We start from the raw sequence: 27994 nt of genomic DNA on the forward strand, positions 1-27994 counted from the left end.
AATGACTTTAGAGCCAATTTCATAAGCGACTTTACGATGAGAAAAAATACTGAAATTGCTCAGTCTCTTCAAAGAATATCACCATTAAAACGCAATGACCCTAAAACCGGTTTCGTCCCATGTCATGCAACAATGCATTGCATGGAGTATAATGTCCTACATAAAAAAATGTTCTTTGCAAATACATGAATGCCAGCCCCCCCCCCCCCCCTCCCGGCGACGGGCCTGATTTCCAGTCTTGATTGAAGTACTGTTACTGATCCCTTCTGTGTTGAACACTAGCATTTTACAATTCTGCTTTAAAGCAATACAAACATTATAATTAGATCAAGGCAGATGCTGTAATATGTTAATAGTTTTATGAGGATGATCCTCATTAAATTACAAACAATATAATTTTTTAGGCATTAGACAGTCATTCACATCCAGCAAGAATTGGAGCTATTTCTGGTATAGCAGCTGCATTGTAGTCATAGACAAGCCAAGTTTATAATAAACTTATGACGACTAGAATTAAGCCTAAGGGCCAAATCTTCTTGAAATTTCATTTTCATTTTCAGATATTTCTTGAAAAAGGTAAATGATGATTATGAACAATTAGCCCTATAATTCCAACATTTTTTTTATCCAGAATGGCTTAAAAATTAAATATTGAGCATTTATCAAGAACGCCAAAATCTGCCTAAAAAGACACTCAAGGCGCTTTGCAAAATTAAAAAATAAACCATTATTATAATAATTAATTAAAGAAACAAAATTGTAATTGTAACATAACAAGGTGTGAAAATATCAATACAAAGTATTAAGATGTCAAAGATAAAAATAGTAAACAAAATGCTAAATAAATACACACATCAATGAAACAGAACATGAAATATGCACTAAATCAAAATCAAAATACAACCCCCCCACTTAAAATGTGTTGCATCCTGGCCATGGCTTCCTGCAATGTTAAGAAAGAAAAGCATACATAAAAGATCAACATCTATGGTAAAGAAACTTTGGCAATCAAACCACCATATTAGCTGCAGCACACAAACAACTTGTGGCAATTCTTGAAAGGACATTTGTGATGAAATTAGTTTATGAACACATTTTGTACAACTTTCTACTCCTCTTCAATGAATTATCTATTTCGCTTCCCTATTTATTGAAAAATGCACTTACAGGCATTTCACAAAATTCCTTGCTCAGTGAACACATTTGTGGGAAAGGTTTGCTCATTTGGCTTACTGCCATGTACTGACACAACAAATCACTACAGAAATCACGAAAGAAATGAAAATTTACGCAAGCAAACTTTCCAAAATTCTAGTAACTTTTTGTGCTGAAATAGACGTAACATTGAGGTTTCCGCCCAGAACGAATCATCACAGTTTTGCTCATGAATATGGAAATTTGCATTTGCATAAAAGCAAAAGGCACCAAAATACCCTGGCATAATGAAAATGGAAAACGGTTAAATGGGACACAAAGGTGCATTTTTAATGATTGCAGTAAAAAAAATACATTGAATGGGCCCTTTAAAAAATGTCTTATTGCAAAGGATTATGTGAATTGTACTACTACCCGCACACTTATTACACTCATGCTATAAGCCAAGCAGCCAAATGAATCTTATGGACATTCAAATGAAAAGGAATAAGCATGCTCTGTGTGAGGACCAGTGCATAAATTACATACCGTGTGAGGACTACAGACTATGTATTAAAGTCCTCAATCTGTTGTTGAGAACAGTACTCGCATGTACATGTATGTTTGTGTGCTTAGTCTATGGTAGAATTAAAAGTAGAGTAGATCATTTGCAGCTATCCAAAAAAGAAACTGACCAAATTATTGTTGAAAGCTTACTTGGTTTAAATATAGTAATGGCAACAAACTCCCTGTGAAAATATTCTTTCTGGCATGCTGTCATTTTCAGAAAACAGTAAAAGAAGGCAATTTCCAAAGATACATCCAGTGAGTAGTAAGGTTTGTTATTTGAAGAATCTGTGAATGGGTGCGTGCAAGCACTGACATGTCACACAAGCACGCGCCATTGCTAACTATTATTTATCGGTTCGTTGCATGGCATCGCGTAGCTGCAATCAGCTGAATGAGAACATGTCCCAGATGCTGATTTTGGGCATAATTGAAAACGTGACTCTGCAACTTTTGATTTGAAATCGAGATCCCAGTATATTGGGTTCTTGGAATGTACAGCAATTACTGAGCTAAAATGTTTTCAGGTTAGTTGTTAAACATCTGCAGATTTTGAACAGTTTTGTAGCATCAAGCAAAAAAAATGCCTCAATGACAGGACCTCTCTTACCCTTATGACTCTACGCCCCGCCCTTTTTGAGCACCCATATACTGATTTCAAATAGACTGACACCACTTTATTGCTGAACATACCTGTTCATCAGTCTGTGATGTGTAGAGGTAGGTGTGGCTCTCCCCAATCTCAGCATTCATCTCAGCAATGGACCAATCAGCCTATATATGGAGGGCACAAAATATGAATGAATATTCAAAAATAGTGCTGCATGAACTGAACTGGGATGCAATAAAAGAGTAAGCCTTAAAAATGTGAGTTTTGAAAATTGTGCAACAAAGCACTGCTGATGCTGAATCACTGAAAGAAATAACAAGTTTTGTTATGATGAATATAATTTAAATGAACTACACTGTATGCAAGCATTGTGCTGTTGATTGCTATACATGCATGTAAAAGACCAACTGCACACGAGCTAAAATGCAGATAAATAAAAAGAAAGTGAAGGAAAATAAAACCCACAACAAAACAAAACTACGATCCAAAACCAATTACTGTCGGTTCATTTTTTAACTCTTTTTATTTGTTTATATTTGTCTACACAACAGACTTGAGTATCCATGGGCGTCAATTGGTGGGGGATGGGGGACAAGTCCCCCCTTCCCACTTTTTAAAGTCGGGGGATATCATATCGTTTGTGTCCCTACCCCCACTTTATTCGTCCCAGAATTAAAATTGTTGCCAACATAATGATCCTATAGCTCACAATAGCTGATGACTTCAAACTCAAAAATAATGTTTAAAAGATGATTATTTTGCTCTTCAAAAATTTGTTGAAGTGGTCAGAAATTGCCTCAGATCACACCACAGAGCGTCTAGACTGCAACATTTCCCGGGGCCCTTAAGCGGGCCCTAGACTCCATGCTGTTAGGGCTTTGCGCTCGCATTAACTCTGTTCAAGATATGCCCCCCCCCCCCGACCTTTGAGAAGCCATTGACGCCCTTGTGAATATCCTGACTGGAAACATATCAAAGGATATTAAAACAGGTGTCATCTGCAATAAGAGTCAGCTAGAATAACTGCATCAGGTAATTGACCCTGTGGCTTCTTTATGTTTACCTTTCTGATACACCTGTCTGTCATATTGCCAGCCCAGGACCTTTGGATCCATTAGATATAAAACACAGTCAGCATGCTGCATTTGATTTCACTATGAGCACGTACCAAAGCTCAACATAAGTGGAATCTGGGGACTGCAAATATTACCAGATCAGAACCTTTGGATCCATTTGAGATAAAACACTGCATTTGATTTTACTATGAGCACGTACCACAGTGCTACGTTATCGGAATTTGGGTACTGGTACTGCAAATATTACCAGCCCAGGACCTTTGGATCCATTTGATATAAAACACTGTTTTTGATTTTACTTTGAGCACGTACCAAAGCGCTACATAAGTGGAACCAGGGACTGCCAATGAGTGTACTCAAAATCAGGTGACATGGACTGTGTTGATACAGAGGGGCGTATACATACAGTGGATCGCCATCTTTGTTCATTTCAACCATTGCCGTAAGTGACATCAGAATGGGAAGATAGCAATGGCTCATTTCATGTGTACCTGAAGGTAAGATTTTGATTTAGTGGGTCTACCTGTAAGTCTGTCTATACATTTGATATAAATCAACAGCAGCACATTATCTCATATGAAGTACATGTACATGTAAACTCAGTATTTGCCAATTACAAGTGTATACGTACATGTATTTACTGGAAATTCAGGTGGATCCGTCAAACCTGTTAGAATACAGACATGTGGATTACATGAATCTCCTTGCATTCATGACAGAAATAAGTGACGTGCATTGTTTGTACTTACATGTAGTCTCTTACAAAATAAGTGTTGGACCTTTAAGAAGATTCGGCACAAGTGTAGCTTAGTAAATCACAAAATAATAATAAAACAACAAAAAATAAACCCAATTTGAAGGTAAGCCTTTTTTTTTTTAAATTAGTGCACTTTTCTTGCAGAAAAGTGGACTATTTTGACAAGTCTACAATTGAAATATGGGCCAGTTTAAAGAACTTGAAATATGGTGTTTTTTTTTCGGTGCAGACAATATTTGGTTGCAGACTAATGCCCACCCCGATTCAAACCACCCAGCTGACCCAGGCAAGCTCAGAGGTGGAGTGATAAGACGTCTGCACTAAACAGGAGGTACTGGGTTCGAGTCCCACCTGAGTATTAAACAGTAAGACTGGCCTATTTTAAAACAAGTGCCCTTTTGTTAAACCAGAGTGCCCTTTTTGTTACCAGCGGCCTTTTACGAGTGCCTAGCTGTTTGGAATTTCATGCTACTGTCAGCAATTGTGCCACCCCAAAAAGTGCCACATATTGTCCATGATTGCACAAAATTTTCAGGAAAAAATACGTTCTTACATTAAAAAGGTAACCCTATTACACATAGGCATAGCCAACAGGGAGGGGGATTAGTAAGGGTGTTATTAATTCCCCCCCCCAAAAAAATATTTTGTATTGACTGCCTTTTCCATTGAAATGCCCTTTTTTTCACCAGCGCTTACCCCCCCCCCCCCCCCAATATTTGTGAAGAGTGCCCTTATTTTGTTAATAAGTGCCCGTTTGACAAAAAGTCAGGCATTTTGTGTGCCAGGGGCCTTTACGAGTGCCTTTCTATCTTTTTTAATTTAGCGTGTGTATTGCCCTAAAAAGTGCTATATGTTGTCCGTTAGTGTGCAACCTCGTTGGTTTTGAACAGCGCCCCCATCGTAAGATGATACCAGGCCCCCCCCCCCCCCCCCCCCCCCCCCCCCCCCCCCCCCCCCCCCCCCCCCCCCCCCGTGTATGGGAGAATTTTTATGGGGGGGGGGTATTACACATTTCTTTTTAAGAAATGTTTAACACTCCCCCCCCCCCAATAAAAATGACCACAAGTTACAAATTTTGTTGTCACTAATTGCTATTTTCTTCTGGAAAAAAATATAACATTAAGTTTGAATCAAGCATGTAATAAACCTTCAATTTTATGAATACTCTACTTGACAAAAAATTTCAACTTTGCATCTTACTTATTTCAACCAAATTATCGTCTGAAGTTCAAATATATGTAATTACAAACATTTTACTTAATGTGCTTCATTTGTAGATTAAAGGTCTCTCCTTTCACATCAAGTGGAGATGGCATCAAATGTTACAGCTCAATCAGTGTTGGAGAAGATTAGTGTGGATCATCTGGAATGCTCCATCTGCACCAACCGTTTCAGGCAGCCCAAACTGCTGGACTGTTTGCACAGTTTTTGCCTGCAATGCCTCCATGACCTCATACAGAGCCAAGATCCTAGTGGTACAAAGCTGACATGTCCTCTGTGCAGACGTGAAACCATGTTGAAAGGGTCTGGGGTTGCTGATCTCCCTAATAACTTTGCATTCAGTGCCCTGGTGGAGGAAGTTACGATGCAGGAAAAGCTACTGGAAGGTCAAGGGTCAGAGATCAAATGTCAAGCCTGTGATGAGGAGAATCAGGCAATTTCGAGATGCATGGACTGTGATAATTTCCTCTGTCAAGAATGTCAAAGGGCTCATGAACGTATGACTTTGATGAAATCTCACAAAATCTACACACTGGCTCAACTTCAATCAGGACAAATTGTTTATAAGAGTAAACTAAGAGATGAAGTTCCGAAATGTTGCAAGCATCCAGATCAGAATCTCAATGTCTACTGCAACTCATGTGAGCAAGTCATATGCACAACATGCTCTGTACTTGATCATGCAAAACACTCACTCACTGGATTACCTGAGGCAGTAGAGAAATGTAAGAAGAAGGTCACAGAAATGGTCCAAAAAAGTGAGAGCACAAAAACTGAATTGATCACCACTATCAAGGAGACGACCAAATCTCGCAAGGATTTGGACAACATGTTTGCCAACACTCACAAGAAAATCTCAGAAAAGGCTCAACAGGAGATTACAAAGATCCAAGAGGAGGTTGCAAAGATTCAAAAGGAAGAACAGAAATTAAAGCAAGAGACGGACAGGATTTATGAAGACAGAGTCAGAACATTTGAAGCTGCTCAAGCTAACAACAGGAAAGAGGTGACACAGACAGAGCACAAGCTGGAGGAGGTCAAACAACTCATGAATCAAGCAAGTTGCTATGAGATTCTTGAACTTCAGCAGAAGCTCTTGCATAACCTCAGTGAATTGACAGGGAAACAGCCACAGCAAGTTCCTGACAAGTTGACCTTCATGGATTTTGAAGAAGGTAAGAGGTCACTTGGGAGACTCATTGTGGAGGAAGAGACAAAGGCTGCAGAAAAGCAATCACCAAGACCTGGAAGATCATGTGTGGAGGAAAAATGGGAACTAAAGACTAATGTCAAGAACTTTAAATTAACATTTGGATTTATAGCACAGGGTTTATCACTCTCTAATGATAAAATAATTGTACTACATGTACCTAAAAAATATCATGGAAAAGGAAAGAGTGGCGCACTGTTTACAACATCAATTCCAAATAGTCACCAGGAACAATCTCCTATCCCACAAAGGCTACAAATCAATGGCCTCACTGATGTAGGGTGTATTGCAGTGAGCAAGGATGACAAGCTCCTTGCTCTAGATGGTCCAGTAGTCAAGGTCTTCAACAAGCAACATCAGCTCCTCCATCAGTTCACACCAGGTAGAGGGTCAGACACTCAACCAACATGCCTTGCAGTGGATGACAGCAATCTGATAGCAGTGGGTTATAAAGGCAAGAATGAGATATCTCTACACAACCCAGATGGATCCCTCATCAGGAGACTGCCTGCTCCAATGATTGAGTATTATCTAACAATGTACAATCACCGCCTTATCTACACAAACTATGGCGACCGAAGGTTGGTGTGTGTAGACTACTATGGTGCCAGTGTATTCTCAGTAGACATGATCAGCAGCATGCAGTGGGGTGGGTTCCCTACTGGTGTGTGCTGTGACAGTGATGGCAGCATCTATGTTGCTGTGGATGGATATCCAACAGGTGATATTCTGCATTACAGTCCTGATGGCAAGTACATTGGATGGGTGATCAAGGGATGTGGTCATCCACGTGGCATCACATTTACATCAGGTGGTGATCTGGTAGTGGCTGCAGGAGAGTTTGTACAGATCTATCACCGAGTGTAAGGACAGATTAATTAATCTAAGGCTATCCATTGTATCCACAAACCACTTCCATCAGACATTGATCATTGTTATCACTGACAAATAACTTTAAAGTTCATTCCTTTAAATAACATTCTACAATACTGTATATTTGGTTTATTTCTATGGTCTTTGGTCTCTGTATGTGTTGACTCTAATACCTCAACCACTTCCCATTTGGAAAATCTTGGACTTCAACACCCAGCCTACTTTCTATAAAATCTTAGATCTGGTGGCCCAATAATGAGAGCAAAGGAATGACCCTTCACATTGTTTGCAAATAGCACAGTGCACATTTTTAAAGAACTACAAATGAGAGGGAAAGTATTACCAATGAGAGGGAAAGTATTACCAATGAGAGGGAAAGTATTACCAATGAGAGGGAAAGTATTATCAATGAGAGGGAAAGTATTACCAATGAGAGAGAAAGTATAACCACGAAAGGCAATTTAGTTCAATTTTCTCAGATTTGTCTCAGCAAATACGAAGTCAATGCATGATGTGTTTCCAAGTACCCTGCTCCTGTATAAAATGTAAATATTTACTTAAATTTTTTTATTCGAATTTTCAAGTATTGTGAAAACTGTTTAGTTTAAATGAATGGAACTGTTTTTCCAATGAGAAAGATTTTGCACATCCATGTACCTGTGACAAAAGTAAATTATCCCAAAGCAACTGGATGAAATGTGTGTGATTTTGAACTAAAGTGATAGTTTAAAAGTAAATCATATGCAATACCTTGGTTGTCTCTTTCACAGTGCTTTCTGCGTGCCTCATCAAATTAATATTAGTTTCATTACATTTACAACCAAATTGAAAATGAAAACCTTGTGCATTCTACTGAAATGATACATGGATGTTTGTAAATGCAGTTAGTATGATGGATGTACATTTGTAAACTGAATTTTTTTTTTTTTTTTGCCTTTCTTCATTTTTTTTTTGATAAACTTTTAAATACTTCAATAGAAGATGCACTTGGAACATTCTATGAATTTGGGGTCCACTTTTTCCTGTCCCTATATGTCTGACATGTACGATTTTGTAATTGAAGATGCACTCCTTTATGTGTGTACTCTTTCGTCCAAGAATGCTTCTGTGAATCAAATGACCTACTCAACAAATATTAATTAGTTTGAAGTCATTTTTAATGGCACTTGAATGGCAAATGATAAATTTCGGATGTGCAGGGACAGGAAAATGTCAGCCTTTGGATCTTAATTGTATAGAATGACCTAGTTGTGAGAGGTTCCGTATCATTACAATAATAGTTTAGTTTATTCCATAAAGGATTGATGCTTTTGCTTCTTTGAATGAGTATTGGTTAGCTAATTAATGCTGATAGACCAAGAAGTCTAAATGAAGCAATGAGCATATGCTTTAATTACAGAATATTTCTCCAAGAGAACTCAGCTTCCATGACAACAATGGCATTTCAGCTAAGACCCAAAGTCTGTTATTTTACCAATCAGCATCTCACATACGTTTCAGCTGCATTTTCCACTCGGCATGTGTGACTCCTAGGGTTATTTGCATACATAATGAGGGCTGCCTGTTTTACACCGATGATGCGACTCAAAAAGATGTATTTGTATTTTATCATTTATAGACCACTTAATTTGGAAGCCGTTGTTATTGTATCACTTGTTAATTTATTCACTGTATATTTGTCAAAGGTATTTTTAAAAACAAAACGGAGAAACAGTGATTTCATGAAACAACCATCTTTTCTCAGATGTTGTTTGTTTACATTTAGGACCATTTTGTTTTCCACAAAAACATAACATCAGTGGTTTCCCCAACATTTATACTTGTACATAATGGAGGATGGGATTATCAAGTAATCAGATTTGTGAACACATTTTCTCTTGAGTTTTTTAATCTCCTGATTGACTGCATTTGAATATTGTCAACATGCTCTCAAAATACATTGAGTATGTAACTATGAGCTTAGAAAATTAGTCAGGCTTGTTGAGGTCTAGTACCACGTATTGCGAGCCAAAAAACAAAAAAACAAAAAAACAATCACAACATCAACACTGTTTAGTCAGCTTTGAAAATTCTTTTTTTTTAACAAAAACAAAACAAAAATGTAATAAAAAGAAATCTTTTGTATGTTAAAGATCGCCTCATGGGGTTTTATGTTCAGTATTTTATTGTCCTATGAAAACTTCAAATGTCTAGAAATCCTAAGCGAAAAAGTGACACATGAATGATCAAAATTTGTTGGCACCTTAGCAACCACTTTACAAGGGAAAAATCAGAGCATGGAATTGTTTTTCCAAACTGAATGTCTAGCAATAGCATTTTTAGGGCATGCTTATACAAAAAATATTGAAAGTAAATATTTCTTTAAATTATGGGCATAAAGACAGTTAAACTTGACATCTAAAAGTGGAAGAACTGATATCGTATGGTTGCCGAGGGTGCAGTCAAGTACCCACCACACCTATAGATAACTTATCAATATCGCACATTCTATGGGAGTGAAATGTACCTGATCTGGAACTTTCTAAAGGTACCAGTGGCGTAACTAGGGTTAAGCTTCTAGGGGGCACCTGGGGGTTCACCAGGGGGTTCACTGGGGGGGGGGGGGGGGGGGGGGGGCAAGGAAGGTGACATATACATTTGTTGTGTGCAATTCAAGATTTCAAAATGGAGTGGGGGGGGGAGAGACACGAGGCCCATAGTTACACCAATGAAAGGTATAAAGAAATAAGAATTGAACAGTCTCTTTCATACAATTAACACTAGTTACGAACACTACTTACGAATCAATAAAAGGTGAATGGTATCAACGGAACCCCATTTAATTGCCTTATGTTACAGTCCACTCTTTTTTGAATAAATTAAAACACAAAATGGTTTTGAAGGAATGAAGCCTTAACACTAGTCTGAGTATCACCCATTGTATCACCCTCTCTGTCTCTGGTCCAACGTCTGATATATATACACATGCAAACTTATGTTACCCCAAGCCAGCCAATCGAAGTCGACATGAAATTATTTCATTCCAAAATCTGGACTTAGCTGTTGATTGGTCAATTTTGATGCCATGTTTTTGTAATACAACAACGGTCATAGATATCCAATGGAACCTGACATTGGCTTTCAAAACTGTAAGCATACACGGACGCTCAGTGTGGGCGAGACATGGGCGAGATGTGAACGTGCCGAGGGCATTCTCATTACGTGCGTTACTTAAAATATGATGTGATGATGATTCAAGGTCACACTCGCGCATCACGTAACATATCGCAACAGGCAGTGTGACACAGCCTATTTTTGCTGACACAATTCACAATGTAAAAGCATAATGGATGTTGTCTCTAGGTTTCATTAGATGTACATGACAAAAGGTTACCGAAGACCCGACATAGAATTAGAAGGCGCCTGCTGAACGGTCTCGAGGTCAAGACACAGTCTTGTTTTGCATAACAATCGCCGAATTTCTCGGATATCACAGACCCTTGCTGAGCAAGGGGATATTCCATAGACTACCTTAGCACCCATCCCCCTACAATTTAGAACAATTCACAATGCAGTGTGGGTGTGCCAACAAGTGTTTGCTGCAAGAGGCCACTTTTCAACTTAACGGTCTATTTAAAATTATACCAACTTCTACAAAATGAACTTACCTGTACATGGAAGTACATTGGGGAATCTGTTCTTGTTTTTGCAGACAGGTTTCTTGGCTTCCTCACAGTTGACTGCCACTGATATTTCATATAGCACCTACATTTCAAAGTGAACAAATTGACAGACAACACACATTACATTGCTTTTTCTCTATCTAGCTCGGACTTCAATTACGAATCAAGTTATCTCTTGCTGACTTAATCGTTTGCATATTCATTCTACAGCAAGTGCATGGACAACATAGCCATACACCAGTATGGCAGAAATATAGAACCAAGTCTGTGACTCGGACTTCAGTTTGACTTGAGTTACAAATTCTCAGACTTAACTTAAACTTACAATTGATGATGACTCAAACTCGGCTCTCATGACTCAACTCATGACTCAGACTAGACATCGGGGACATGTCACCGGTGACTCAACAAAACATTTTTGTCAAAACTGTCTGGTAATACATTTAGCTATTGCTGATCGAGTGCAAAATTTGGTTTGTTGTCGATAACAATTAGATGAAATAAAGCCCTTGTATTCTGATACATTCTGCTTTGCAAAATGGGAAGATCTGATAACCTCACCTGAAATTCTATGGACTACAGAAATTCGTAAAAGTTTTTGAGACTTTTAAATAAGTAAGATTTGAGGCTTTGCATGGTGAAGATACTAAATAATGAAAGTTTTGCGGAAACACCATGTGCGAATAATTTCTCAACTAAGAGAATGGTTCTGAAAAGAACCAGAGGTATAAACTCGACGTTCCGGTCAGTATGCTCTGACCGTCTTCAGGAGAGTGCCTAAACTCTAAGAAAGTGAATACTTAAGTAGCAAAAGGTGAAATCAATGGAGTGTGGAGTTTTAAAGTTGTGAGTTCTTGAAATATCACTGAGCCAAACTTTTACCTCAGAGTCAGCTTGAATTCCTCCACAGGGTCTTGCTTATCTATCTGTTTTTGCAGTGTGGTAATGGTGTTCGGTAGTGACTGACCCAATAAGCACCAACCTTAGCCGGTCTGGTGAACGTCATGTGTCACATCTCAGCCTCGCTGACCATGCGGTCTTGGTCCTTCTAGAGGGGATGTTGGTGTCAGGAGCTAGAATCGTCTCACCATGAGCCTGGGACCTGGGGAAAAGGGAGGGGGAAAATACAACATCAAATTTCACTGATAAAATACTGTACATATAGTCACCCATGGTTATTTTTGTAAACAGTTTTGCACATATTTCGTGCTGTTCGAATGTTCAAACCTCTGGCCAAAATTATTAGGCTGCTGCTGACAATGCCAAGAACTCATTTTACATTCTCCTGGATCAAAATCTCCTTGTCATTCCTCTGTTGGATAAAAATCATCTTCCTTAGTGATTTCATGTAGGGATCTTGCATAGGGATCACATACACAGTCTGGAGTGGCATCATCAACAAGCATCAGTTGTGACAACAGATTGCATCAAGTCAACCTGCACGCTGACTGAGACCTCACGATCACCAATACATTATGTCAGATGTCTGATAAGTTTATCTTAATTTTTTTTATGAATACCTCAATATTTTCAATATTTTTAGCATCCTTAGAAAATATATATAGTGGAAAAATCCATCTAGATTTCAAATTCAGGAAAAACAACTTCTAAGGAAATTTTGCATGCATGTGTAGCTCACGACGGAAGAAGTCCAGTATTTCAGACATTTATGTGGATATTGTGGCGAAACAGCCGGTGGACTGGTGTGAGTTTACCATGGCTCGCCTGGTTCCCCGACGTCGTGCGTAGGGTATCCGGTTCGTAAATGTGACGTCATCTCAACTTAGCCATACATGGTGTAGCATGGCACCAATGGAACCGGAAGTTAACGCAACTTGAGTGTTTATCCAATGGGCGCTCGTAATCAGTGGTGCGTGCGCGTGTATGACGAAGTCACTTACGAACTGGATAGCGCGTAGTCAGAGATTTGTAGGCAGTCCGTCTAAAGACGCCGTTGTGTGAACATCGATTAGTGGAAACTTAGCGTTGAGCTCCGAATCCGAGTAAACCTCGTGCATGTTCGCCGCTGCTGCTATCGGAAGTTTGGGCAACGCGGCGTGCAAGTCAAGGGCGGATGGTGAGACTTTAGAGTAATAATTAGCAAGGTAGACCTTTTGTTGTAAGGGGAAATTAGCCTGGGTGGCTGTTGGTTGAGCTGGTGACTGGAGACCTAAGGTTCGTGTGGTATGTGCAGCAGTATTCCCTGGTCGGGAATTGGGTTGCCTGTTGCCTGTCGACCTTTGTCGCCAGGAGTCACCTCGGGGTTAGAAACCGCGCTCTGTAACCTGAGCCCAGTGATTTTCTGCCTGTGAGGGTTGCTCTGGTAAAGTCTTAATCAGTGTGTGCAGTTCATAACTTGTTGCTGTTGATCGCACTGGGTGTGCACAGTGAGGTTCTTGCCACTGTGGGATAATCGTTCTAGCTAATCAACGAGGTTAATTACATAGAGCCTGCTTAGGCTGGTTGTTGTAAGCATTGTACAATAAGAGGTTATTGTTGTGTAAGGCTTACTTTATAGGGATAAACCTAGAGCAGCGGGGAACGTTGTTCTGCGAGGTTTATTGGCCACTCATTGAACTTTAAGCCTGTGTATTGGACCGAATAAAGAGTTGTTTCTTGTTCTCTAACACACATTTGTAGTGAGGTTTATTGAGGTTCCCTGGTCACCTCTAGGTTGCTTGCCACGTGAATTGGTATTCCTTTAGCGTTGGTATATTTCCAACAAACGGACAGGCCTAGGACTTGAATCCTCCGTTCGTGACGTAGTCCCCCCTTATTTGCGTGTAACCGCTCATGCGCATGTAAGGTCATTAAATATTTTTGTGGGATAGTCAGCTCTTGTTGGTGTGGGTGTAATTCCTCATCCATAGACAAGCGAGCGCACCACAATATATAACCCCATCAGATTTCTTTAACTCTTTCAGGAATCTGGATTTTAATCTGGCAGAATCCTATTTAATTTCTATTTAAGATTTTATACAAGAAAAGTGGCCGGGTGAAATAGATATTTTTATCCTATTCAAAATAAGTAGGTATAGCTGCACTATTTTATCCCTATTTTTCTGGTGGCCATCCTATTTCATTTCTATTTTTCAAACTGCACGCTATTCGTCTATTTCATTTCAATGATCTTTACTTAAATGTATTCAGTTGGTTTTTTTTGTTGCTTATTTTATGTATGTATACTGCTAAAGATACTCATTTATCAAATGTATGCAAATGATTTTGCATTACCGCCATGTGCGCACATTTCCAACATGAGAGATCATCTGCCATATGGATTTCTATGCTCTACATGTACAGGTATATTAAGTTGTAACCATTGTTTAGATACTATTTTTTTTAAATAGCGTCCTATATTGTTAATAGCAACCTATTTTACCACGATATTTTTTTACTATTTATGTCCCCCTTTTTTGGGTGGTGGCGAAATACAATGGAAAAAAATAGATTAAACAAAATATATTTTATTCAATAGGAATTTAAAGAAAAAAAAATCTCCATTTGTTTTTCAACCCAAGTGAGCAAATAGATTGCTGCAGGAACAAAACTAAATTACCACTAAAACATTATTTTCAGGCTGAAATTTGAAAATCACCAGGGCTGCTTACTGCACAAATAGCATTTGTCTTCTGATTCTATTTTTGTGGGGTCACCGGGGTCATGGAAACACTGACTGATATCTCTACACAGGAAACCTGCACCGGATGTGAGCAGAAAGTATCCGGTACAGTTCATGTATACACGGACTCCAACAGCTTCTTAAAATAGAACTGGGAATTTACGCACTGTGTGTAATGATAGTTCAACATTCATGTTCATGTACAGTGTATTGCATTCACATCAAACTGTGTAAACTACAGACATTGCAACATCTTTCAGAAGGATAAGTTTGAATTTCTTTCTAAAACTAACTTCAATTCAGGTAAGTGTATTTCATGTTGTTCACGTATTTAATTAATGACATTTGTTAAGAATCATGGAATAATATGCCAGGTTGTGCAGCACTGATCTTACCAAAGAGAGAGTCAATGCTCGAATGCATAATACTCTTAGATCTGCACAAACACTTTGTGTTCAGTCTACCTTGAGAGGACTAAAAAATATCCTTGATCTTACATTTGAATCTCACATAACAGTTAAAAAGTTGAACAAAGAACTTGATAAAGTGGAGATTGAACCTATATGACCAGCAGATTACTGTACTGATACTCTACTAACTGAGCTATCGCGGACCAGCCCTATGGGCGGTTCCTCAATTTGAAATTGTGTTTGTTCAAGGGGCACTAGTCAGAAGTCGTGGATAGGTTGATGCCATGTAGCCAGGGATCATGCCTTAAGTCACATTAGAAATGTTGCAAACCCTGAAAAGAGCACATAAACATTACTTTAATAAACTAAACAGTTGAGAAACTGTGTAGGTACATTGAAATAAATTAAAATTGTTAAACATTTTAATCCAGAAGCTGCGATGACCTTAATTTGTGCAAATAAACCAAATTGTAACTAAAACGATACTGGCCAAACAGCATTTTACCTCCATTTTTTTCTATTAATCCAGTGGAAAAACTAAGGGTTATTGAATTTTGCTGGAGCCAAAAAACAATTTCGGGGGTTAAAGAGTGGGACTACCAAATCACAAGTGCCTCCCTGCACATTGGTATGTCAAATTTTTTTTAATTAAAGGGAATATACATCATTTGCTTTTGCTGTAATTTTCAGAAATGGATGGAATTGGGGGGTTGGAAATATAAAGCAAATATAGTTTCACTGACTTTTTGGAGGTTTTGGGTTCGAAAATGCTATAAAAACCAAGAAAAACGATCATTTTCCTGTAGTCTGGTTCCCTGACTCCATATAGGAAGAAACAGAGCAGTTTACATACATTGGGGAATTGTAAGGTCAGGGAACCAGTCTAGCTGGCCCGTACCCGTTCATAGGTTTGTAATCGATTGCAAACAAGTGCAATGGTCAATTGGGGCCTGTATTTGAAAAAAAAGCCAGTTGTTTCCAACGCTGATCGGCCGATCAGCGTTGGAAATTGATACAAAAATACCACTTTTCTTGAAAATGACAGTATACCAGGTGCCATAATTTTACAGGATGCTTTAGACTGTCATTTACCAACATCCTATTAAGGTATTTCGCAAAAACTTGGTAGTTTTATTTTTCGATGTTTGCAAATGTTGTATATTCCCTTTAATAACGTACTATGTATCACAAAAATCTGAGAAAGCAAAACACGTTAACAATGTTGGAGATGATTAATAAGATCATTTTATAGATTGATGTCAACCTTTGACACTTTTATCCATTCTTAGGTTAAAACAAAATTGATCCTTCAAGAAGTCAGGATGGCATCTAGTGTTACAGCTCAATCAGTGTTGGAAAAGATTAGTGTGGATCATCTGGAATGCTCCATCTGCACAAACCGTTTCAGGCAGCCCAAACTGCTGGACTGTTTGCACAGTTTTTGCCTGCAATGCCTGCAAGAGCTCAGACAGAGCCAAGATCTTAGTGGTACAAAGCTGACATGTCCTCTGTGCAGACGTGAAACCATGTTGAAAGGGTCTGGGGTTGCTGATCTCCCTAATAACTTTGCATTCAGTGCCCTGGTGGAGGAAGTTACAATGCAGGAAAAGCTACTGGAAGGTCAAGGGTCAGAGATCAAATGCCAAGCCTGTGATGAGGAGAATCAGGCTTTGTCAAGATGCACGGACTGTGATCAGTTCCTGTGTCAAGAATGTCAAAAGGCTCATGGGCGTATGACTGTTATGAAATCTCACAAAATTTATACACTGGCTGAACTTCGATCAGGAGAGATTGTCTACAAGAGTAAACTAAGAGATGAAGTTCCCAAATGTGGCAAGCATCCAGATCAGAATCTCAACGTCTACTGTGACACATGTGAGCAAGTCATATGTCTCATGTGTACTGTTCTTGATCATGGGAATCCAAAACATTCCCTCATCGGCCTATCTGAGGCTTTTGGAAAGTGTAAGAACAAAGTTGAAGAACTTGTTTCTGAAGTCACCAAGAGTAAAACAGAACTAAACACCACCATAGAGAAGACTTGCACATCTCGCAAGAAACTCGACATCATGTTTGAAAACACCAAAAAGAAAATCTCAGAAAAAGCTGACCAAGAGGTTGCCAAAATCCGACAGGAGGAGCAGACACTGTTAACAGAGACCGACAGGATTTATCAAGAAAGAGTCACAACATTTGAGGCTGCTCAAGCTAATAACAGCAAAGCGATGACACAGACGAAGCACAAGTTGGAGGAGGTGAAACAACTCATGAATCAAGCGAGTTGCTACGAGATTCTTGAACTTCAGCAGAAGCTCTTGCATAACCTCAGTGAACTGACAGGGAAGCAGCCACAGCAAGTTCCTGACAAGTTGACCTTCATGGACTTTGAAGAAGGTGAGAGGTCACTTGGGAGACTCATTCTGAAAGAAGAGCCAAAGGCAGCAGCAAAGCAATCACTAAGACCTGCAAGATCATGTGTGATGGAGAAACGGGAACTGAAGACCGAAGAACAGTCAAGGGGTGCTGCGAAGCAATCACCAAGACTTGCAAGATCATGTGTGAAGGAGAAATGGGAACTGAAGACTGAATTCAAGAACTTTGAAGTAGGAAATACACAGATACGACATGTGTCAGCACTCTCTGACAATAACATAGTATTAACCAATTGGAATAATACACTATTCACAGTATCACTGACCAATAGTCAACATACACCATCTCCTATCACACAAAGGCTACAAATCAATGGCCTCACTGATGCAAGGTGTATTGCAGTGAGCAAGGATGACAAGCTCCTTGCCCTAGATGGTGCAGTAGTCAAGGTCTTCAACAAGCAACATCAGCTCCTCCATCAGTTCACACCAGGTATAGGGTCAGGCAACCATCCAACATGCCTCGCAGTGGATGACAGCAATCTGATAGCAGTGGGTTATGAAGTCAAGAATGAGATATCTCTACACAACCCAGATGGATCCCTCATCAGGAGACTGCCTGCTCCAATGATTGGAGGTTATCTGACAATGTACAATCACCGCCTGATCTACACAAACTATGGCAGCCGAAGGTTGGTATGTGTAGACTACTATGGTGCCAGTGTATTCCCAGTAGACATGACCAGCAACATGCAGGGCAGGGGTTGCTACCCTACTGGTGTGTGCTGTGGCAGTGATGGCAGCATCTATGTCGCTGTGTATGGATATCTAACAGGTAATATTCTGCATTACAGTCCTGATGGCAAGTACATTGGATGTGTGATCAAGGGATGTGGTTATCCACGTGGCATCTCATTCACATCAGGTGGTGATCTGGTAGTGGCTGAAGACCAGTCTGTAAAGGTCTATCACCGAGTGTAAGGACAGATTAATTCAACTGGAGCTATCCAGCGTATCCACCAACCAGCTTCCATCAGGCATTGAACATTGTCACTGAAAAAGAACTTGAAAGTACACTCCCTCTAATAATATTCTGCAATACTGTATATTTGGTTTATTTCTAAGGTCTTTGGTCTCTGTATGTGTTCTAATACCCTAACCACTTCCCCTTTCAAAAATCTTGGACTTCAACACCAAAACCACTTCCTATAAAATCTTAGATCTGGTGGTCCACTAATGAGAGCAAAGGAATGACCCTTCACATTGTTTGCAAATAGGGTAGAGTGCACATTTAAAAATATTATCAACGAGAGGGAAAGTACTACCATGAGCGGGCAATTCAATTTCCTCAAATTCATCTTAGCAAAATGCAAAGTCAATGCATGATGTGTTTTGCAAGTACAGTAAACTCCGGCTAAACTGGCACTCTCAGGACTTACAGGAATGGTCTTTTGCACACATGATTCATTGCACTCATTGGCTTCGATGTACCCTGGATTATCTCCTTATAATGCTTGAGTTGAATCCAGCAAATTAATCCTTGAATTGTATCATCATGTTTGGGGTATTGCACAGTAACAAATTAAATGCGCACGCATTGACTGCAGCAGTAGTCATTCAGTAAGACGACCCCCAAAATGGACAGAGCGCATGCGTACAGCCTAGAAGGGGTACTGGTATTGATATGATGTATGCAGCAAAGGTCCTTTATCACCGCGTAGTGGTATGCAGTAGGACACTCTTTTTCGACACTGATGCATGCAGTGATCACGGGCTGTGCGAAACCACTTTTCACATGACACTTTGCCAACCACAGTACAGGAAGTTGATGCCAATGCGTGAGTTGTTGAATGCCGACTTACACAAACGATTTTGTAATGCTTTTATGGAGAGGGGACCGAGAGTAACACGACGACTTGAGCAAAATGGTGACTTATAAAAGCTGACAATCGGGATTTTAGTCAGACGGCCGACTTGAGCAATTTGACGAGTTGTACGATGTCGGTTTAGCCAGAGTTTACTGTATAAGATATAACCCTGCTCCTGTATGAAATGTAAACATTTCCTTAAAGTTTGCTATTCGATTTTTCAATTATTCAAAAAAATTGTTGAGTTAAAAAAATGCAACTTAGTTTTGAATGAGAAAGTTTTTTCACCTCCGTATACATGAGACAAAAGTAAATACTCAAAAGCAGCTGGATGAAATATTTGTGATTTTGAACTCAAGCGGGAGTTAAAAGTAAATCATATGCAATCTTTCGGTTGTCTCTTTGACAGTGCTTTCTGATTCAATCATCAAATAACTATTTAGTTTCATTACATTTACAACCAAGTTGAAATGAAAACCTTGTGCATAACACTGCAATGATACATGGATGTTTGTAAATGTGGTTAGTATGATGGATGTACATTTGTAAACTGAGATCTTGTTTTTTTTTGCCTTTCTGAAATGTGATTTTTTTTTTTACTTTAAATACTACAGTTTAGATGCATTTGGAACATTCTATGAATTTGGGGTCCACTTTTTCCTGTCCCTATATGTCAGGCAGCTACGATTTTGTAACAGAATGCTTCTGAAAATCAAATGACTCACCCAAGAAATGTTAATTAGTTTGAAGTCATTTTTAATGCCACTTGAATGGCAAATTATATAAATTCAGAGGTTACAGGGACAGGAAAAATGTCCGACTTTGGACCCTAAATGTATAGAATGACCTACTTGTGAGAGGTTCCATATCATTACAATAATAGTTTAGTAAATTACATAAATGATTGAGGCTTTTTTTTTGGAATAAGTATTGGTTTGCTAAATGCTGATAGACCAAGTAGTCTAAATGAAGCAATGAGCATTTGCTTTAATTACAGATTCTCTCTCCAAGAGAATGCAGCTTCCATGACAACAATGGCATTTCAGCAAAGATCTAAACTCTGTTATTTTACCAATCAGCATCTGGAACTTTCTAAAGGTACCAGCGGCGCAACTAGGGTTGGAAGTTTTTTTTGTAAGTACTAGGATAATTTTATTTTTCATGGGCTTTTGTTTTCTCAAAGACTTTGGAATAGTAGTCTCTATTGAAAAGGTGGATACGATGAAAATGGAATGTCATCGGCGTTTTCTTGTGTGGAAAAGGTCAAGACACACTCAGATTTACAGTATTATAGGAGAAACACTGGGGCATTGAAAACATCTAAACAGTAAAGTGTTTATATTGTGTATGATTGGTCCAAAAGATTATAGCGGGCAGCTATTGAAAACATACATTTGTACATGTACAAACTCAACTACCCGGAATGTAATCAAGTTGTGCGGTTCTTCTAATACTTTGTAGATTAAATGAGATTAAAAACATTGCCAATTTGTGAAATAAATATATATATATGTACAACCATTAATTATAAGTACACTACATTGTAACTTCTACAAAATGAACTTACCTGTACATGGAAGTACATTGGGGAATCTGTTCTTGTTTTTGCAGACAGGTTTCTGGGCTTCCTAATACAGTTGACTGCCACTGACATTTCAAATAGCACCTACAGTTCAAAGTGAACAAATTGACAACATACTACTTTTTCTCTTTCGAGCTCGGACTTCAATTACAATTAACAATTGTTGGCAGGTGTGATGTGGGATATGACAACACCCTAGGAGTGCATTTCACCTCTGGTGCTATGCACCCCGAGGGGGTTAAAACGGCATATCCCACATCACAGCGGTCAACAATTGTTTTGTTACATCGTATCAGAAAGTCAATATGATAAATGCTTGTAACCTACTATGCAAGAAATATTAAAAATCAGTGCCGTGTAACCGGTGATAACTGCAGGCTTACCCGCCGGACATGAGACTGAGTGGTTGTGCATATGCATTGCACACAGCTCAGTCCAGCGCGCGTACAGGTCCCACGGGCCCATGCGCAACATGCATTGTACCAGTATATGAGGTTAGCCATTGTACATATGTTTTTAGACTAGACATGTGGCCATTCTCAACCAATGACATTACAGTATCTGAGCACATGATGTATTAAACATAATCAAGTTATGTTTTGCTGGCTTAAACGTTTAGGCCATCGGCTGGATGTTAACATTTGTTTGTTTCGCTCCAGCAATCGCAGGTCTAGATTTTCTTGACAGTTTTACTGAAATACTCTACCAAAGAATGATATTGTAGAAGTTCTCCACATTTCGTCCTGCAGGTTTTTGATAATTTGACTCGAAAAAGCGAACTATTTGTTCATTGTGAAAGTTCAAAAATGTACTGTGTTACGTTCAATCATACCAAGCAATCATACCACGTGACGTGAACTGTCTTATAAGACATCAGATAGGAAATTGTAGGTCATGACACCCAACAAACATGGCGGCGTCCATTGCCGATGGTGCGTCAACGTTTCACGTAAACATCAACCGATGCAAGTGTATTTGTTTTAATGCATATAGAATCTGTCAAGTTTGAGGGAAAAAACAAAGGATCTTATGTCCGGGGATATTAGGCCTATAAGTTCACTGCCAAAGAGGAGATTGCAGAGTTTCGACATCCGTATTTCAAATTGCACTTCACAAACATAAATTTGTGATGACTACATGTACATGATGATGTCAAGAATCCTACTACAAAAAAAAGAATTTAGAATTCAACATGTTCTATTTGCGAGATATGGCTTTAGGTTTAAAAATTAATCAATTCATTACAAATCATACGATCATGTCATAGTGACGTCAAATCGATCATGCATCGCCTAAAACACATCCCGGTCTACCAACATACCAAATCTGAACCAAATCGGACTTGTAGTTCTCTAGATATACATGTACATGTAGGAACTTAAAATGTACACCAATAGAGATGATGTCACGTGACCCCTGATGACGTCATGATGACGTCACTCTTCTGGAGATGAGTTTACTATGGAGTCTATGCATAAGTTGAGTTTTAAGGGAAAACAACTTTGTCTTTATTTTACCAAAAGTACTTGGTGGAATAAACCATGTACAAAGTACAGATGGTTACAACTTAATTGATCATTTTGTTCAAGATTTCTAGGTGAAAGTAGATCATCATTTTTTTCAAACAAATTTGCCTGTACATTGTAATTTGACACCCGTTCATGTCATCATGACATCAGAGTAATATGCACCACTAGGGATGAGGGTCGATATATGTAAAAAATTACAAGTTCATACCATATACCGTTTAGGAGAAAACCTGAGGTGAATTATTGTCCAGAAAAAAAGAAAGAAAGAAAGGAAGATTTATTAAAACAATAAACAGTGGTGGGGTTGTGCGCGGCCACTCAATAAGTCATTTTTTTTAACTTGCCACTATGACTGAACTCCGGGCATATACAATAATGGAGCTTTAACATGAAACGGATACAGGTCAACTTGTACGTGACAAACTTGTACGCAGGACAACTCATACGCATGAGTATAGACTAGCGTAGTACAAGTACATGTGATGTACTGAAACTTTTTTTCGGGTCACATGGATAGAGGAAATTAGGGCAAGAATTACACACATGAACAATGGCATCACTAACTTTCCCTGCAGTGACCAGCAGCCCTCAGGAAGCGATAACATGTCCTAGAAGGCAAATTTAGCAGGCAAAATATGGAAGCATTTACTGACAAAACACTTAGAATTCTTCAGACCAGTCTCATAGGGTTTGTGCACAGGGTGCCAAGTGATGTCCAGGTATGGAATTCTTTTGGAAGGTCGGCATGATGTTTATTCTGAAGGAGAGCATTTGATGTTACTGCGTTAGTTGATTTTGAAATCAGCTTTTTATTGCTTATGCATTTTCCCCCCTGACCATCAGACACTGTTCTGGCCCACACCGTGTGATACGACAAGACAATACCACCCGTAGTGAGAATTTTAATCGTATATCAAAACGATCCACTGCATTTGTAGACTTTAACATACACTGCTAAATACATTGGACTGCGCTGTGTGCAAATCAAATCATTGTACATGTATGGGCAAAAACAAACTCTGCATGTAGATCGCGCGCAGTCATGTCCCGGCCCCTGCTTCACGTACGTGTTTGTATGTGTACATGATGTACGTCCATAGTACCATATACAATGCGTTGGTAGATAAAAGCCATAAGCCTTTTTGAATGATCGCTGTATGATGTCTGTTCAATAGTGGTTGAATTTCATGGATTTTCAACCAAAAAATATTTGTGAGTATGATTGAAGTCCCATTACCTCGTCTTTGATATGTGGAAATGCCAGTAGGTGCTTTCAAAGGTATTTTTGTCAAGTATTTTGTGTGATTTTTGTGGTGAACTTTGAAATTGTCACTTTGACAATATTTCCGCTGTGGGATGCTAGTATGACAGACCAACTCCCAAATGTCAAAAAAAGAAGTTCTAGCGCCCCAGTTAGTGGGACTAGGTTTAGAGTATTAAATAAATCAAGGTTTCACTCACCAATATATGGTGTTATTCACAAGTAGACTGCAAATTTATCTCAAGTCAAGCAGCAATCCTCCAAATTATCACAAAAGTCTAAACTTAATCCTTGCACTGGCAGTTCATTTAAATTTAACTTCATGACGGCAAGCACCTCGTCATGGGGCAACGAAGTTCGAGTTCCAAGTGACCAGTCAAATCTCATTTCATTGGTTTTCCCGTGCTGCCGTGCATCACTTGATATGCTGAAGTGCGGTCTCAGCAGGCTCGTCATACAGACCCCGCTGGGCCTGTCCGGGAGGAATCCGTTCCGATTCGGTGGGGAGGCCTCTCTGTTCCCGGAGTCAATTCGAGATTTGTGAGCTTTATGTAGCTCAATTTAAACGAATTCCACTCGCCAAGTTGGTGCAGAAGACTCACCAAGCACTCAGCAAGTTGTTGACAAACCTGTAAACGTGTAGCTGGCTGCATAGAAGCAGAAGTAGAAGTAAATAAATCCTCGGCGCGAGGGAGGTACAAAAACAGAAAACAGACCAGATTGTGTGGGCGAACAGTACAAGAAGTCCCAGCCAGAGTACAGCGGCGTGTTTGCACGTACGTCATGGTAGTCTGGTTCCCAGACCAAAATATTCTGACTATTTCTCACGAGTTCTATTCCTGATTATTTGTTTATTGTTGATCGAAATATTTACACGAATTTGTACTTTTGTACGTCGCCTAAGACGTCGACTCAATTTAAGAGCGCCCCCTGTTGAGCACTTCGGCATAATTTTGTTGGTGTAATGCGCGCGCCACGTGTATATTAAGTAATTTCAAATTACAGGCAACAACGCCCGCATTCCCTTGATTGGATTTTGGTTTCGGATATAGCGCCCTCTAACGATCTTATACGGTGGACAACAAAAAAGCAATTTAGTGCCCTCTATCTATTGTGCAGAATGAATTTTGAAGTGAATATTTAATAATTACAAAGATAATGGAACAAAACAAACATTGTGAACTGATAAAAAGTTGATTGGATGATTTTTTTATAAATTTCATTTTAAGAAGGCTTAATTTAAAGGGAAAATACAACATTTGCAAACATCAAAAAATAAAACTACCAAATCATTTTGAAATATTTTGCTGGACTATTAGTGAATGACAGTGTAAAGCATCCTGTAAAATCATGGCACCTGGTATACTGTCATTTTCAAGAAAAGTGCTATTTTTGTATCAATTTCCAACGCTGATCGGCCGATCAGCGTTGGAAAAAAACTAGCTTTTTTTTCAAATACTGGCCCCAATTGACCATCGCACTTGTTTGCAATCGATTACACACCTATGAACGGGTACAAGCCAGCTAGACTGGTTCCCTGACCTTACAATTCCCCAATGTATGTCTGCTCTGTTTCTTCTTATATGGAGTCAGGGAACCAGACTACAGGAAAATGATTGTTTTTCTTGGTTTTTATAGCATTTTCGAACCCAAAACCTCAAAAAAGTCAGTGTAACTATATTTGCTATATATTTCCAACCCCCCCAATTCCATCCATTTCTGAAAATTACAGCAAAAGCAAATGATGTATATTCCTTTAACATAATAATGCTGACATATTCCAGAGAGAAACAAAACAATTGTTTCTATAGATATGTTTGGCTTCTTTTAACACTATTAGACATCTAGTCAGTCAAGGTTTTTCGTTTCTTTTTTTCTCTGAGGTGGAGTTCAAAGACTCCGTTTATTCCAATTCATCTTTGCATATCACAACAAAGAACAGATAACAAACAAACATGATTACAAAATCAAGCCAAAAAAAACCCCCAAAACAACCTCAAACAAACAGTTAAGAGCTAATGCAAAAAAAAATAGAAAACAATTAATATAACAATATAAACCCAATAAAACTGGAATCATATCAACAGAAAACGTTAAGGCATAACATTAACAAGTAAACAAAATTCAAAACAAAAAACACAAGTTATTTAGCAAATAGAAACATCAAAGGACAATAGACACAGATAGATATGCAAAAAGTACATCTAGGTATGTCACCTTTTTCTGTGGTCGATCCCTATATGTTTGTGTTCTATAAAAAAAGGCACATTTTGTGCTTTTTAAAGATCACCTTTGACCTCATTCACATCCAGCAAGAATTGGAGCTATTTCTGGTATAGCAGCTGCATTGTAGCGATAGACACGCCAAGTTTATAATAAACTTATGACTACTAGAATTAAACCTAAGGGCCAAATCATCCTGATATTTCACTGAAATTTTCAGATATTTCTTGAGAAAGGTAAACGATGATTATGAACATTTTACCCCATAATTCCAACATGTTTTTATCCAGAATGGCTTAAGAAGCAATTTAACAAACATAAATAATGAACATTTATAAAGCGCCAAAATCCGCCTAAAAAGACACTCAAGGCGCTTTACAAAATTAAAAAGTAACCATTATTATAATAATTAATTAAGAAACAAAATTGTAATTGTAATGCAACAAGGTGTGAAAATATCAATACAAAGAATTAAAATGTCAAAGATAAAAATAGTAAACAAAAAAGCTTAATAAACACACAACTCAATAAACCATGATAATGATCCCATGCCAATGACGAATGCAATACAATGCGAAAGGAACCCTGTCCCATTCTACTGAAGCTACAGTTTGATCTGTACTGATAATATTGTTTCATACAAAAGGAAAAATGATCACTGCATTCTGAAAGAACAGGCATTATAATGTGCTTTACAACAGACCAAACGTATCTGACTGAGCCACACAGAATGTGCATGAATGTATATTTTAGTATGTGAGCCATATTATGAGCATAAATTTTGTCGGGTGCCTGGAAGAAGGTCGTAAGTTGGTCAAAAGATCAAATTCAGGTATTTCGGGTAATCGATAAAGCTTGGAAATATCTTTCATTTGATATTCATATTGTCTCAAGGGGCTACATCATTCTGACGTTATTAACAGTAAACAAATGACGGAAGGAGGTTTTTCATTATTTGTGCCCAGCAAAAGGTCGTAAGCGTGTAATTATACTGTAACAAAAAAAGTTACCTAGATGGGTACGCAAAGCCAGTTTTGTTCCCAGCAAAGGGGCGTTAGGATTTAACACGATGCTTAAGTGCATGTTTAATGCAGGGCGAGTTCACACTTAAGGCAGATGGAGTTCCCGGTAACAAGTCGTAAGCAGAAATATTTAAACAACTTCAAAATTAAGCAATATTTTGGAAAAAAAATATTCAATATGATTTAAAATATTAACGACTTTCATGCGCCCAAATTTCAGCCTGATGTGATTTTTCATTTAGAAATGGAAGCACAAAACCTTTCAACTCGATTATCTCCAAAAGTGCATTTTGTAGGCCTGGGCTGCTTACGTCATTTCCCTTGGCACACAACGACTTCAAGATGGCAGCACCCCATGCAGGCGATCAAGCCAGGTCAACTTATTCCACTTCTCCAGATCACCGCCTCCAGCTTGGGGTGGGAGAGAATCAAACGAGACCGGATTCAAAGGCGGGGACCAGTCGAGCGAGGTCTTGTAGACTGGATTGAACAAGTTGATGGTGGACTTTGCTGTGGCCCTGCCCACTGCCGCGCCCACATCAGCATAACAATTATTATCACTGTCATTGATGGTGGACTCTGCTGTGGCCCAGCCCACAGCAGCATAACAATTGTCATGGCATTGATAGTAGACTCTGCTGTGGCCCCACCTGCTGCCCCGCCCACAGCAGCATAACAATTGTCATCATTGGCACTGATGGTGGACTCTACTGTGGCCCCGCCCACAGCAGCGTAACAACTATCATCACTGGCGTTGCCGGGGCGATCCTGGGAGCACCGGTTTGGGGGTGGGGAGGGGGGATAGTCATCTAGTAGGAGGACTGGCTCCTTTTCCTCTTACCCTTGACCTTTCTGATGACCAGAGTGATGAGGATGATGACAATAATGAGGAGGACTAAGCAGCGGTAACGGCAATCACTGCAATCATCGGTCCATTTGCCAGTCCTTTAAATAATAACATGTAATATGTTATAAATTATATTTTTAGCTTTGCA

General features: G+C 39.0%; 2 protein-coding genes and 1 long non-coding RNA gene across 4 annotated transcripts; 2 read left to right on the forward strand and 1 right to left on the reverse strand.

Annotated features, from left to right (window-relative positions):
- Window positions 1-403: 403 nt before the first annotated feature.
- Window positions 404-11163, reverse strand: LOC119726159. Of its 2 annotated transcripts, XR_005270785.1 has the most exons (3): window positions 11096-11163; window positions 2395-2475; window positions 404-943 (listed from the first exon to the last, which is right to left on the reverse strand). It is a non-coding gene; the product is annotated as an uncharacterized LOC119726159 (long non-coding RNA). The 2 variants fall into 2 exon arrangements; XR_005270784.1 differs by lacking the exon at window positions 11096-11163 and having other exon boundaries at window positions 2395-2480.
- LOC119726156 (E3 ubiquitin-protein ligase TRIM71-like) lies at window positions 5373-8204 on the forward strand. The gene has a single exon (XM_038197767.1). It carries the CDS (start codon window positions 5454-5456, stop codon window positions 7440-7442), a length of 1989 nt encoding a protein of 662 aa, XP_038053695.1. The 5' UTR covers window positions 5373-5453; the 3' UTR covers window positions 7443-8204.
- Window positions 11164-16761: 5598 nt separating the features above from the next.
- Window positions 16762-19461, forward strand: LOC119726158 (E3 ubiquitin-protein ligase TRIM71-like; the record flags this gene model as incomplete). The annotated part of the gene is made up of 1 exon (XM_038197769.1): window positions 16762-19461. A coding segment is annotated over one exon (1734 nt), but the record flags the coding sequence as incomplete, so codon positions are not given.
- Window positions 19462-27994: the final 8533 nt, after the last annotated feature.

Source organism: Patiria miniata, unplaced genomic scaffold (genome assembly GCF_015706575.1).
Source record: "Patiria miniata isolate m_02_andy unplaced genomic scaffold, ASM1570657v1 HiC_scaffold_2, whole genome shotgun sequence".
In the NCBI taxonomy this organism is placed as follows: domain Eukaryota; kingdom Metazoa; phylum Echinodermata; class Asteroidea; order Valvatida; family Asterinidae; genus Patiria; species Patiria miniata.